This window comes from Chiloscyllium punctatum, chromosome 42, assembly GCF_047496795.1.
Source record: "Chiloscyllium punctatum isolate Juve2018m chromosome 42, sChiPun1.3, whole genome shotgun sequence".
In the NCBI taxonomy this organism is placed as follows: Eukaryota; Metazoa; Chordata; class Chondrichthyes; order Orectolobiformes; family Hemiscylliidae; genus Chiloscyllium; species Chiloscyllium punctatum.
The window spans coordinates 13,015,051-13,030,175 of NC_092780.1; the positions used below are offsets into that span (position 1 = coordinate 13,015,051).

Below are 15,125 nucleotides of genomic sequence, written 5' to 3' on the forward strand. Positions count from 1 at the left end.
CTATAGGAGATAAATGATAAATCAGAAATAAAGTACTCACTAAGATGTCTAGGCAGGCAGCTTTGAGGAGGGTGATTTGGTCAGCGATGGTTAGAGTGGTAAATCCAGGAAGATGTTTGGCAAACTCGACAGTTTTGATAATGCATTTAGTCGAGAGTTCACTGAACTTGTCCCAGAGATCAATATCTAACGTTACTCGCTGCTCAGCGCTGTTGTTCTGCAAAAGGAACAGAATGACATTTGTAGCAAGTGGAATCCTCCAACATAATCATAGAATTGTAGAATCATGCAGTACAGAAGAGGCTATTTAGTCCACCAAGTCTGCACTGATAAAAAACTGCACTAAATATACATTAATCCCAACTCCCAGCATGTGGCCATACCCTGAATGTTGTGATATTTCAGGTGCTCATCCAAGTACTTTTTAAAGGTTTTGAGATTTCCAAAGTATCTGTTGTTTTGTTTCTTCACTCACAGCAAAATCAAAACTAGATATGTGAGCACTTATATGAAACATACCCCTATTTTGTTGCAATGAAAATTAGGAAGTTATTATAGTATCCCTTTCTCTCTAAGAATAGGTCTTACAGACATGCACTGGATACTGAAATCAATTTACATATTAATATGATTTGCATCTATTTCCATCCTCCCAATCTGTGTTGGTAGTCTTCCCTGTTCAGTGTAGAATAAACTGAAACAGGGAATTCTAATGCAGAACTGGTCCTCATGTTGTTAGTGTGGATGACAATAAATTGTGTAATCATAAAAATTTGTTGTTTTCTTCTGCAGCCATGCACTAGCTATTGAAATTGGTGGGAAATGGAGGAGTTTGAAAAAGTCAACATTTAGAAATGTTGTTTTATTAGTTGGTTGTTTAACACAGAAAAATAGGAATTCACTTTTCAATAAAAGAGTCAGCGAAGGTGACTGTTATTTTAGGTTATGACACAACCTCACCAAAGTACCACTTTTTATTTGGATGCAGTTTTAAATGAAAATTACACCATTAAGTGAGCTAAAGTACAGAAAACAAAGTGGCATTCATCTTTCTGTGAATTACTGATTGAAGGCTGACCAAATGGTCTCTTCTTAGAAGGATGCAATTTATAAACTTCTTGCTCTTGGCATATAGCTTCTCCAATGGAAACTCTCATTGTAAAACATGGCACAAGCTTTACTGGACATTGCATAAGAAACATTTTGTCAGACTGGACAGATTATAATGTACAGCCCGTAACAGAAATAGAAACTGCTGGAGAAAGTCAGTTTTCTGTACTTTAGCTCACTTCATGGTGTAATTTTCATTCAAAACAAATGCACCCAAATAAAAAGTTGTACTTTGGTGAGGTTGTGTCATAACCTAAAATAACAGTCACCTTCGCTGACTCTTTTATTGAAAAGTGAATTCCTATTTTTCTGTGTTAAACAACCAACTAATAAAACGACATTTCTAAATGTTGACTTTTTCAAAGTCTTGCAGGATCTGTGGATAGAAAGCAGACTTAATGTTTCAAGTCCAGTGACCCTTCTTCAGGCCTGTTACTGTGATAAGTCCACAATTGCTTCAAATTTTGATGAAGTTGCAGTTGCCTACAGTTTTAGAAAATGTCATTATTGATTTTTAGATCCAAGGTGAATGGGGATCACATTGCGAGTTCATACATCAGTATCATCTGTGGCTCTGAGCTTGAATTATGTTATTTGTTTACAATACATCCATTAAATGGGTGCAATCTGTAAAGGTACTCAAATATCTTCCTCATGACTTTGATTCACTCATACACTGCAAGGAACACAAACAGCTGAGAGTACTCCAGTTTCTCTCACCATCATCCTCAGTTACTGTTGACTCATTCCAATGGGGCAGAAGTGATTTGGGTTTCAATATCCCTGGGGAATGGAAGGAGGAATAGCACCTCAGTTTCCTGCTGCTTATTCCTATTTACTGACTTCTAGTTGGAAGTGTCAACATTTGTATGTTGGGTGAGGACCACTTCAGTCCAGCTACGATGAGCTCCATATTTGAGCTCCAGGTTATGTACAGAGGCTGAATGATGGAGTTGTTATAGCACAGAAGGAAGCCACTGAACTATGGGGGAGAAAGTGGAGAATCAGAGGTGCCTGAGAATTGAAATGCTGCGAGGGTCAGACTTTGGCTAACACGGAGGAGAAAATTGGAATTTTTAAAAAACACAATATCTAGAGCTTTGCACATGACTATTAAATAAGTAAGGTTGATACCAAATAGCAACTTTCTGAACAAACAGACAAACAAGCAAATAATCAAAATGTTTAGCCACAATGATGGTAATTGGTCCATACCTCCAACAAGTGAAAGATTGTGGCACATTACTTTTAGGCGGTTGCATTGTAATTACCTTATCTTCTCCCAAAAACTCTTTGCTGTCACTTCTGTGATCAAGGACAGAACAACCTTAATAGATACTACATCATTTAAGGATCAGTTTTAATGGAATGCTCGTTTCTGCTTGGTTTGGCATTAACTATGAGCAAGCAGGAAAATAAAGTGCTTAATGCAGCAGAGTTTCTTCCATGCATAAGACACTGACCTTCACAAATGTCATCTTGGGATGACAGTCTAGGACAGGGGATTGGCGCAGGCAGGAGAAAGAATCTAAGATACGCTCACTTGACAGAAAGGATTAAGAAATAAAACAAATGGAAGCTCTTGCCAAAGTACGAGATAATTATTACGGGTGAAAGATACAAGATTATTTTGAACTAACCTACCATAGAACACAGAACCTAGCATCCAATTTCTGACTTTCCTTCCATTTTTATTTTCAAGGCTGAGACACCCTAGCTACAAACTCATCCATGAACACTTTTAGAACAGGTCACTGGATGACTGCTTTCTTTCCTACCAATTCCTTCTCTGTCTAAGGCAATGTTTCTCAGAACGGACATTCACTATGCCATTTTTCATGTCTCAGCTGAGAAAGCAAGTGGCAGCAGACAACTTGAATGTGCAGGGAATCACAGTGTGAAGGTGATGCTGATCCTGATGTCCCCTGAGATTCACATGAACATTTTCCAGCAGAAATATCTGTCCTTTTTTAATTCTGGCTTTCTGTGCATCTCCAGTTTCAATCATTGAACCATTGGTGGCTGTTCCTTTTTTCGCCCAGACCTCTTTGACCAAACATTTCATTATTTTACTAAAATAATGTGACTTATTTTATGTCTCTTTATGTCTCTTTATGTGACTTAGAGTCATACTTCAGTTGATAATGTTCCTGCGAGGCACCTTGAGACATTTTATTCTGTTAAATCTGATAGTTTTAAGGTTCATCTCAAAACGGAATACATTCCATCGACATATTTACATGTAAGTTCCAACTTCAGACATGTGTTCTAGGGAAAGGCACATGCTATTCAACATTGATTTTATTACTTGTGTCAGTTCATTCACCTTTTACTAATGACATGTACACCTCAATGGAGTATGGCATTAGTGACCTTCAATCCAGTATTACATCTATACCCTTCCTACTCATAAGTGAGTTGTCATATTGAGTTCTGGCTTGTCATTTAACTGTTGGGATTCATTTTCTAGCAGGACTCATTTTACAAGGCTGGAGCAGACACTTTTCCTGACCTTCCTCCTCTCTAATTTGGGGTGCTGTAATCCAGTTTAGCACTTTTACCACTGCCCCAGCTGAGATCAGATATCCCAGCGAAGACCTATGATCAAACTAAGAATTTCACAGGTCACATGCCTCAAACAATTTTTGAACAAATTCATGCTGATAAGGCTGTATCAAATGTTTTAATAGTTAACAATTTATTAAACACTGCAATAATTATCAGAGTTAAAATTAATTTCAATTTCCCACTGGAATTACATGGAAAATGGCTCTGAGCTTTCACTATGAATAATTAACATATTTTTCTGGCACCTCTGCCTCCTCTATTCGAGAAGAGATGTTAACCATTTACTTAAAGTTTACATGAAATTGGTTAGCGTTGCTGCTAAAACTGCATAAGACCAGGTTTAGAATACAGTATGTACACATTATCACCCAATGGTATAATTCTTGGCGTGGTGATTTCTAAAGAGGCCAGGCAGTACCTTCAGACCCATCGTGTTTTCACAGCACTGAGTAAAACATTGATTGGCCTCAGTTAATCACAGATCAGAACCTTGGCACTATGAGGAAACCTCCTGTGAAACTAATTAAAATCCTATGATAGAGAACAAAAAATACTGATGCTCTGTTGGGCTGGCACTTTGGAGATTTTAGATACCACCATGCTGTTCCAACATGCACTATTTAGTGGACTGTATGTGAAAGGTGAGCTCATTGTTTTTTTCCAAAGTGTGTTGAAAGGATTTAATTCTTGGCAGATCTTAGTGAGATCTGAAGAATCCCTGCCAACAACATATATTTAATGTTGATATTTAAAGTAAAAGGTTTTACAGGTTATTTCTGTAAACCACCTATTATTACTCAGTACCTTCAAACGTTTATTGCACCAGTTAGATTCTTCATGACTAATCAATGGTCTGGACTTAATGCTAGCTCTCACTGTGATCTTGCCTTATTGATCTAAGCTTGCATTTGCATAGACAGGTTTGTAGCTATACTGGTTCAAAACAAATAATAACCTGAATTGTAACTTTAAATCAGTCCTACTGTATGTAGAACTAATCTAAATGTATTTGATTTTACCATACATATAAACTGGACATGAATGGGCTGTGTATTTATTCAATGCCCATAACCCATTTTTACTGTCCTTCATCCGCCAGTTACCTCCCCTTCTTTCAAGACAGTGATACCAGTATGGCTTCATGGATTTTTATCAGTCTCTAGTACCTCAACTAAAGTAGCAATTGTTCTCCCATTGCACGTGGAACAGATGGTGGCAGTGGAGAGATGTCTTTTCTTGGATTAGAATGAGACAGACAGGGGGGGGGCTTCGCAAACACCTTGTGTAAACCACAAATCCTGGAGAAGAAGGTTCCAATCCCTGTTTAGCAGACAGTGGGCCACAGTTCCCAGTTCGATAATTTCAGGACATGAGCACCTTCTTCTATGTCCTTTACTCATCTCCACACCGCAGTCCATGTCATGAGAGGGGCTGCTTTCACCACAGTCAACTCATTTTCACCCTGTGACGGTGCCCATTAGCAGCTTTCCTTTTGCCCCGGCTTACCATTCTCCATTTTTTTGTTTGCCCAACTGTTGTTCTCTTTCCCAGTGCTCCATCTCCACCTATTGCTTCCTTCCCCCTCAACCCCTGCCTTCAGTCCACACAATGGTTATTGATGTTATTCCTACATTAATGTTTTCAATGCAAAAATCTTACTTGGTACATTTAGCAATGGTATCTGAAATATTTACTGGAATACACTTATCACTGATACTTACAGTAGTGTATTTGCCAAGCTGACACAGAGCTGGGAAGGTTTCCTGATGGGCTTTCCGTACTTTCTCTATTAGATCCTCAGTCTCAGGTGTGATTGTGTAGCTTTCAGAGCACTCCTGCTTGGGGGTGTCTTTCTTCTTCTTGTTCCTGTCGTTTCGCACAGCTGGTAAGTGGCAGAAGAAGAAAATTGTTGGTTAAGGATCCAGGATTTCACATTCAGGACTTCTAGCTCTTGATGATGTGTGAAAAATGTTGGTTACACTTTTGTTAGACCTTCCAAACTAATTTAGCTTTCGGACGCAGTAAATGAACTCGCAGTCCCCCATCCTAACCACCTCCCCAAGCAGTTAGGGATGGGACAGCGATGTGATGATCTAGGTCACAGCACAGATCCAAACTTGTTAACTTAAACAATGGAATGCTGCAGGAGGCAATTTCAGGAGAAGGAGAAAAAACAAAAATCAAAGAAAGTTACATAAATAGTAGAGTGACAATTCTAGCAGGAATTCAAAGTCAGGAATGAGATAACGAGAATCCAGAGAAAGTATATTCCTGTTAGGATGAAAAGAAAGGCAGGTAGGTATGCTGGAGGACTAAAAAAAATTGAGGATTTCATAAGAAAAGGAAGGAAGCATATATAAGGTATAGACAGGATAGATCGAGTGAATCCTTATAAGAGTATGAAGGCAGTAGGAGTATATTTAAGAGGGAAATCAGAAGGGCAAAAAGGGGACATGAGATAGCTTTGGCAAATAGAGTTAAGGAGAATCCAAAGAGTTTTTACAAATACATTAAAGACAAAAGAGTAACTAGGGAGAGAATAGGGCTTCTCAAAGAGCAGCAAGGCTGCCTTTGTGTGGAGCTGCAGAAAATGGGGGAGTTACTAAACGAGTATTTTGCATCATTATTTACTGTGGAAAAGGATATGGAAGATATGGACTGTAGGGAAAAAGATGGTGACACCTTGCAAAATGTCCATATTACAGAGGAGGAAGTGCTGGAAGTCTTGAAACGCATAAAGTGGATAACTCCCCAGGACCTGATCAGCTGTACCCTAGAACTAGGTGGGAAGCTAGATAATTGATTGCTGGGCCTCTTGCTGAGATACTTGTGTCATAAATAGTCACAGGTGAGGTGCCGGAAGACTGGAAGTTGGCTAACGTGGTGCCACTGTTTAAGAAGGTTGGTAAGGACAAGTCAGGGAACTATAGACCAGTGAGCCTGATGTCGGTGGTGGGCAAGTTGTTGGAGGTAATCCAGAGGGACAGGGTGTACATGTATTTGGAAAGGCAAGGACTGATTAGGGATCAACATGGCTTTGTGCGTGAAGAAGTAACAAAGAGGGCAGTGTGGTAGATGTGATCTATATAGACTTCAGTAAGGCATTTGACAAGGTTCCCCATGGGAGACTGGTTAGCAAGGTTAGATCTCACGGAATACAGGGAGAACCAGCCATTTGGATACAGAACGGGCTCAAAGACAGAGGGTGGTGGTGGAGGGTTGGTTTTCAGACCGGACGCCTGTGACCAGTGGAGTGCCACAAGGATCGGTGCTGGGCCCTCTACTTTTTGTCATTTACATAAATGATTTGGGTGCAAGCATAAGAGGGACAGTTAGTAAGCTTGCAGACGACACCAAAATTGGAGGTTAGTGGAAAGCGAAGAGGGTTACCTCAGATTACAACAGGATCTTGATCAGATGAACCAATGGGCTGAGAAGTGGCAAATGGAGTTTAATTCAGATAAATGCGAGGTGCTGCATTTTGGGAAAGCAAATCTTAGCAGGACTTATACACTTAATGGTAAAGGTCCTAGGGAGTGTTGCTGAATAAAGAGACCTTGGAATGCAGGTTCATAGCTTCTTGAAAGTGGAGTCGCAGGTAGATAGGAAAGTGAAGAAGGCGTTTGGTGTGCTTTCTTTTATTGGTCAGAGTATCGAGTACAGGAGTTGGGAGGTCATGTTGCGGCTGTACAGGACATTGGTTCGGCCACTGTTGGAATATTGCGTGCAATTCTGGTCTCCTTCCTATCGGAAAGATGTTGTGAAACTTGAAAGGGTTCAGAAAAGATTTACAAGAATGTTGCCCGGGTTGGAGGATTTGAGCTACAGGGAGAGGCTGAACAGGCTGGGCTGTTTTCCCTGGAGTGTCGGAGGTTGAGGGGTGACCTGAAAAGAGGTTTACATAAATGAGGAGGGGCATGGACAGGATAAATAGACAAAGTATTTTTCTTGGGGTCGGGGAGTCCACAACTGGAGGGCATAGGCTTAGGATGAGAGGGGAAAGATATAAAAGAGACCCACGGGGCACCTTTGTCACGCAGAGGGTGGTACATGTATGGAATGAGCTGCCAGAGGAAGTGGTGGAGGCTGGTACAATTGCAACATTTAAGAGGCATTTGGATGGGTACATGAATAGGAAGGAGTTTGGAGGGATATGGGCCAGGTGCTGGCAGATGGGGCTAGATTGTGTTGGGATATCTGGTCGGCATGGACGGGTTGGACTGAAGGGTCTGTTTCCATGCTTTACATCTCTATGACTCTAGGTCAAGAAATCCTATGTACAAATGTGATCATTGACACATTTGGTTAAAAGCTTCTTAGATTGGTAATGGGAAAACTGCATTTGATTTGAGACTCATGACCAAAGACAAATGAAAATGGACAGAAGCTGTGGAATTCAAACTTGAAAAGCACCAGACAAAGTTTCAACGTTTGGAAGCAGAAATCATTGGCAATGCCCACGAACCAAAGACAGAGGGTGGTGGTGGAGGGTTGGTTTTCAGATTGGACGCCTGTGACCAGTGGAGTGCCACAAGGATCGGTGCTGGGCCCTCGACTTTTTGTCATTTACATAAATGATTTGGATGTGAGCATAAGAGGTACAGTTTGCAGGTGACACCAGAATTGGACGTTAGTGGACAGCGAAGAGGGATACCTCAGATTACAACAGGATCTTGATCAGATGAACCAATGGGCTGAGAAGTGGCAGATGGAGTTTAATTCAGATAAATGCGAGGTGCTGCAATTTGGGAAAGCAAATCTTAGCAGGACTTATACACTTAATGGTAAGGTTCTAGAGAGTGTTGCTGAACAAAGAGACCTTGGAGTGCAGGTTCATAGCTCCTTGAAAGTGGAGTCGCAGGTGGATAGGATAATGAAGAAGGCGTTTGGTATGCTTTCTTTTATTGGTCAGAGTATTGAGTACAGGAGCTGGGAGGTCATGTTGTGGCTGTACAGGACATTGGTTAGGCCACTTGGAATATTGCGTGCAATTCTGGTCTCCTTCCTATCGGAAAGATAGGGGCACCTTTTCTTTGAGGGTTTGCCATTATATTCGTTGGATCCTCAAGCATTGTACAGACTCTTGCGTTTTGCTGCTTTGTGACCTATATAATTTTAGATCTAGGGTGCAGGAGCAGCCTCGGAGTTTGACATTCTTACACTGAAATATGCCCTTGGTGACAGGAGAATCATGTGGATGCTGCCAAGAGCATACAGCTAAAGTAAAATAACAATTAATTCACAAGGCTGGTCTCTGGGAGGTCCACGAATGGGGAATTACAATGAAGTAGGGTGGTGAGCCTGGTGTGCTGGCTCCAAAGTCTAATTATTATTTTAACTGAAAAACGACAGCCAGAATCCAAAGCTGTGCAGCACGATTCACAAAAGAATGAGCTCATTACGAAACTATTAGACTGCGCACATAATCACTCATGTCTACTGTGTGAATTCAATAACAGGGTAGGGAAAAGAAAAAAAGAGAGCGGAAAATTTAGGGAGAGAAAATTGCAGCTGCACCATGTCGTCAATCATTGCGAAGATCAAATTAAATTGACCGATAACGAGCACAGCCTGATCTTATATCTTCAAGGGTATAACTCTACAGAGAGATCTATCATCTTGTACTAATACGGTAATTCCTCTTAAGCAAATAACCTCTTTGCCATATCATTTTTTTTTGTTCCTCAGAGACAGTGTGTCACTAAGTCTGGGTATGTTTACATTTTAGCTGGCTAGTCTGGAGCTGAATTTTGCGAGCTGAATGTCCAAATTTTGAAAAGGCCATCTAGTTTTGTTAAGACTGCATAAAAGGTAGAAAATACATTCATTCCAAACCTAAGATTATTGTATTTCAGTAATATGGCAATTTAGAAGTGACAATTAAGTGACAGGAACACATATGTCAAGAGACATCACTGGTGGTGCATGTTTCAGATCCCTGAATGGAATACAAACATACTCCATTCATTTGGATAAACATAGTCATGAATACTCATCATATGAACATAACCCCAGGCTCAATCCACTATTGTCCTAGTAAATATTCTGCTGTATTATCGCAGATAGGAGGACTGTCAGCAATTTACTGTGGTTACACAGTTACAATTCCTCTCGAAAGAAAAATCAGCATTGTACGGCTTGGCTTTGTAAGTAAATAGTGTATTGTAATAGACGACTCAAGAAAGTGTGAATGCCTATTTTGGAGCATTTCCCTCAACAATTTGTAAACGGTGAACCAGACACCATGGGCTGTATTTTCCATAGCAGCCTCAAACGAGGCCAGCAGGTAATGCTGAAGGTTCCCAAGGAAGGTGTTTACTGAAGTAGTGACCAGCCCTTACAATGGAGAACACAAGAAATGCCACCGCCCAATTGGGAAAACCCAATGCTGGAGGTTAGTCTAAAGACTTGACCTGGATCTCAATTATTTGTAAAAAAAGAGCAAGCTTTTCACTTTCTAATAAAGGAACGAATGATCCATGCCCCTCAGTTGAAGATATTGACAGAAGATGGCACTTAGCAGCCATTTGAATCAGTACATTCTACTTAGATTTGAGTCTCTATGGTTAGATGCTTCCTAAAATGCTTCCCAGTGGTGCTGATGTTTTCTCAGTGGAATTGTGTGCTGGATTTTGTCAGGACACTCAAAGGTCATGAGCAAGTCTATCCTGGTGTGACCCTGTCTGAGTGACAGCGCTTGGTTTTCATTACAGGTTACCAGGAAGAGGTAAATTAACTGGAGTGCACCTACAGCAGACACATGAACAGAGTAACATGACAGCAAGGTATCAGCACACATAGGCACAAATATCCATGCACTGACATTGAAACGTTCCTCAGCCAATACAGCAAGAATGTTCTAAGTTCAAACATGATAAAACAGGATTACATCTAAGAACGGTAACAATAATGAACTTAAACCATGGATCTTGCTACAATATTCGAATGTATACTCTCATAACAAGCCGCATAAATGTTGGAAAATATGCAAATGCAATATATACTTGAGAATAGGACTCCCAAGTGGCATGAGCCAGTGGTACAACTTCCCAATGTTTACCAGCATTGCATTCGAAGACCACCAGCACAAAAACAGGAGGATGAAAGTAACTGGGACATGTGACTCGAAATACCCAATTATACCTTCTTTCAAAATAATGAATCAGAAAACAATTATAAAACCAGCTTCCACAATCCTGTTTTTCAAAAAAAAGAAAGTAAAAGACATGAGGGACAAAATTTTTACACGGAGGGTGGTTTGTGTGTGGAATGAACTTCCTGAGAAGTGGTGGATGCGGGCATAATTACAACGTTTAAAAGAAATTTGGATAAGTACATGAATAGGAAAGGTTTGGAGGGATATGGGCCAGGTAGGTGGGACTAGTTTTGTTTGGGATTATGTATGGCAGGAACTAGTTGGACCGAAGGGTCTGCCTTAGTGCTGTATGATTGTAAGACCATTTCATGGTGTTCATATTATTCAGGAATTAAATCAAGTTCACTCTACAGTTATATAACTGGGGATCCCAAACAGGCAATCCAATAGGCGGCACTGAGTCTTTGTTGTGTTAGATGGATAACAAGCCATTCTTGATAATAAAATGCAGGGTTTTGAGTCACATCACACTGCTCCTCCTACTCCTCTGGCAGTGCTCTTAATACACAGGCATGAGTGGATCTTCCACAATCAGTGCCTTTCCACAAAGATGGCTCCATTACAAAGAAACTCTTGGTTATATATTATAAAAATACAGATATAGAGAAAATCACTGTTGGCTACAATTGAAGAATCATTCAATCATGTAAAGAAAAAGCCTATTCACTTTTGGATTGGGAGATACATATGTTCAGTAACCAGTGGCAGGAATATGGGGTGGGCAGTTGCAGGTAGGAAGTTATGTGATGAAACGTTGGAGAATATGTTGGCAAGTTAACCTCTCTCATTCTTTAAGCTAGGTAACTGATCAAAGCCACAACTTCGCCAGGCAGAAGAAGCTGCAGAAGGGCACTAAAAGGCAATATGGCTTATTTTTTTCCCTCTGATAACAGGGAACTATCATTGTCTTTTGATTGCATGTGTAGGATCTGGAATTCAAGTGCTAGGGAAACTGCAAACATAAAACTTCACAATAACGAATTATAGTTTAAAACAGCACAATAAATGCCTTTGAAGGTTGAGCTGATAAAGCCAATGTGATAATATCTGAGGTGCTCGGAGTGGTCCCCCACGGGAGTCCTGTGACACAGTGATAGACATCCATACCTCTGATGCAGAAGCTCTGAGGTGAAGGCTTATGCCAGAAGGTGATAGCCAAGAAAGATGCATTCATAAACGGGCCAAAATCACTGATGTGCTTATACTTCCAAATCCTCTCAATACATACCAAAAACATGCAATAAGTGTGAGAAAACTTCCTGGTCAGTTCCGTGATGGCAAGGAAGTTGGAGCCTTTACTATTACTGTCCGTAGCTCCAGATGAGATAACATGCAAAAGAAAAGAGCACTTTGCCTCGGTAACTCAGGACTCCTGAGTGAACACAACACCATCAACTAGTATCACCAACCCTTAGGAGGTAGGGAGCAGAAAAATCCCTATTGCTGACTGGGACTTCTATTGCAAACTGTGAATGTTGAGAAAGGACAGGACCAAATATTGCAATAATCCCCCAGGCTAAATAGCTATTAAACTCACTCCTTAGGGTCATCAATATTGTCAAGGCACTGAGGAGGCTGGTCGTGTCCGTAGTTCTGCATCCTACCAAGAATCATGCAGAAATTAGGCAAAAATTGGGGAGAAGCATACTCAGAGGTGGCAGGGACAGCAAAAGTTTTCACGGGCAATTACGTCCCTTTGTGTTGAAATGCAGCAAAACCCAAATTATAATTCTGTTAAGGGTGAACGGTCACTTATGTTTAACGGAGTGGGCAGCAAAACTCAGTAATTATTGCTAAAATTAGAATTAGTTTTGTCAGTAACTGCAAATACTGAAAAATAATAAAATCATACAACAGTCATACAATGACATTTGCATTTGAACCAAATGTTGACAGGTTACTAAAGTGAGATGTAATTGAAGCCACAGTTTATTCAATTAGACAAAACATCCTCACTTACGCAGTGAAACATTTGTTACTCACAACTAAGTCAACTCAAGATAATGCAAATACATTTAGTGACTACTGTTCATATCTTCCAGATACAATGCCTATGCCGGGGTGGCACAGTGGCTCGCACTGCTACCTCATGGCATCAGGGACCCGGGTTCAATTCCAAACTGTGGACAACTGTCTGTGTGGAGTTTGCACATTCTCCCTGTGCCTGCGTGGGATTCCTCCAGGTGCTTCAGTTTCCTCCCATAATTCAAAGATATATAGGTTAGGTGAGTTGACCATGCTACATTGCACAGTGTTCAGGGATCTGTAGGTTAGGTGTATTAGTCAGAGGTAAATGTAGAGTAATAGGGTAGGGGAATGAATCTGGGTGGTATTCTCTTCAGAGGGTCAGTGTGGACTTGTTTCCACACTGCAGGGATTATATAATTTATGCGGGTTTTGACATTGCACAAATTTCTTCTGCTGAGATGCTTTTCTAATGGACAACTTTCTTTTAGCTTACACAAATGTTCATATGTTCCTGTTTGGGCAGCAAGATGAGTCTAGAAATTGAACCTTGTTTCTTCTTGCCCATGCGACTCATATATGCATTTCCTTGCAGAGGAAACCATGTCACGCAACATCAGAAAGAGGAAACCTTACATAAACCATTGAATAAACACACAGAAACCATAGCAACTATCATTTTTTTGCATTATGGTTTCATTCAGCACATTGGCTGAGGTAACAAAGGTCTCTTACATTACAAAATAAAATCTGAACTAGAAGATAAATTAGGGAGTGACTCTTTGCAGGACTGTATAAATTGATACAGTCAAATACTGCAGCCTCTTTATTTCGAATTACAACGGTCCTGGCCTCTCATGCCAGGTCAATAATTATAAAGCAATAGTATTCATCATATAAGATCCAATCTAGCCAGAGGCTATGCTGAACAATATGCCTTACAAACTGCATTATCTCTTATACATCAAAATTCTATTCATACTGTACTTAGAGTGATCCTTCGCTCTCAAAAAAGGCTTCAGGTTATTATTGCCCACACTGACTCTATGACATTAAACTGAACATAATTGTCTTGAGTTCTTATGATCCAATGAACACAATCCAGTTTTTTCTTTTTGAAGAGAAAGTAAGTAAAGTACTTGCATTTATACAGCACTTTTCACCACGACAAGGCATCTCAAAGTGCTCTATTGAACTGAACTGAATTAGCTTTATTGTCATATGTACTCAAATGAGTACAGTGCAAAGTTTGTAAGTTGCCACATACAGCACCTTTTTAGGGGGCAAATGTACCTAGGTACAGCAACTTCAGTTAGCGAGTTTTGAGAAGATTTGTTGCTCAGGTTGAGGTTCTGGATGTAGGTTTGCTCGCTGAGGTGGAAGGTTCATTTTTAGACATTTCCTCACCATACTAGGTACCATCATCAGTGGGCCTCCGGATCAAGCATTGGTGGTATGGCACGCTTTCTACTTATGTGTTTAATTTTCCTTGGGTTGACAATGTCATTTCCTGTTCCTTTCCTCAGGGAGTGGTAAATGGGATCCAAGTCAATGTATTTGTTGATAGATTTCTGGTTGGAATCATCCCAACACCCACAAATGAAGTTGCATTAGAATATTATTTCAATGAGCCACCATACACTGCAGCACAGAAGAACTACGAAAAGCAGAGGAAAATAATCTATACAGTGTATTCAAACAGCAACAAACCCAACAAGCAGATAAAACATGTCCAAAAACCTTAGTCACTCTTCCCAACATCAACGACATGTCAGAAATGACTGCCTGACCACCTATGACCTCTTGGCATCATGGTAGCCCACAAACCCACCAACACACTAAAACAGCAGCTAATGAACTTGAAAGACCCTGTACAGACAACAAGCAAAACTAACGTCATGGACAAAATACCTTGCAAGAACTGTAACAAACAGGCAGAAAACTAGCCTCCAGGATACATGAACATCAACTAACCACAAAAGGATATGATCCACTCACACTAGTATCCTTACATACAGATGAGGAAGGACACCACTTCAACTGGGACAACACATCCATCCTAGGACAAGCCAAATAGAGACATGCACGAGAATTCCTAGAAGCATAGCATTCCAACTGGAACTCTATAAACAAAGACATTGACTTGGATCCCACTTACCACCTCCTGAGAAAAAGAACAGGAAATGACTTCACCACAGGAAATGGCATCACCAACCCAATGAAATCTAAACACATAAATCGAAGTCGGGCCATACCATCTGTGCTTCATCTGGAGGCTCACTGATGATGTTACCTAGTATGGTGATGAAACATCTGAAAACGAACC

General features: G+C 40.4%; 1 protein-coding gene across 16 annotated transcripts in view; it reads right to left on the reverse strand.

Moving 5' to 3' along the window:
• raraa (retinoic acid receptor, alpha a) overlaps nucleotides 1-15,125 on the reverse strand; it is a 571,472-nt gene that overhangs the window by 21,753 nt on the left and 534,594 nt on the right. For all 16 annotated transcript variants that reach the window (XM_072561430.1, XM_072561419.1, XM_072561418.1 and 13 more), the window contains 2 exons: nucleotides 5,400-5,560; nucleotides 41-217 (listed from right to left, as the gene is read on the reverse strand). In XM_072561430.1, coding sequence (XP_072417531.1) covers nucleotides 41-217; nucleotides 5,400-5,560 — 338 coding nt within the window. The remainder of the gene's footprint in view (nucleotides 1-40; nucleotides 218-5,399; nucleotides 5,561-15,125) is intronic.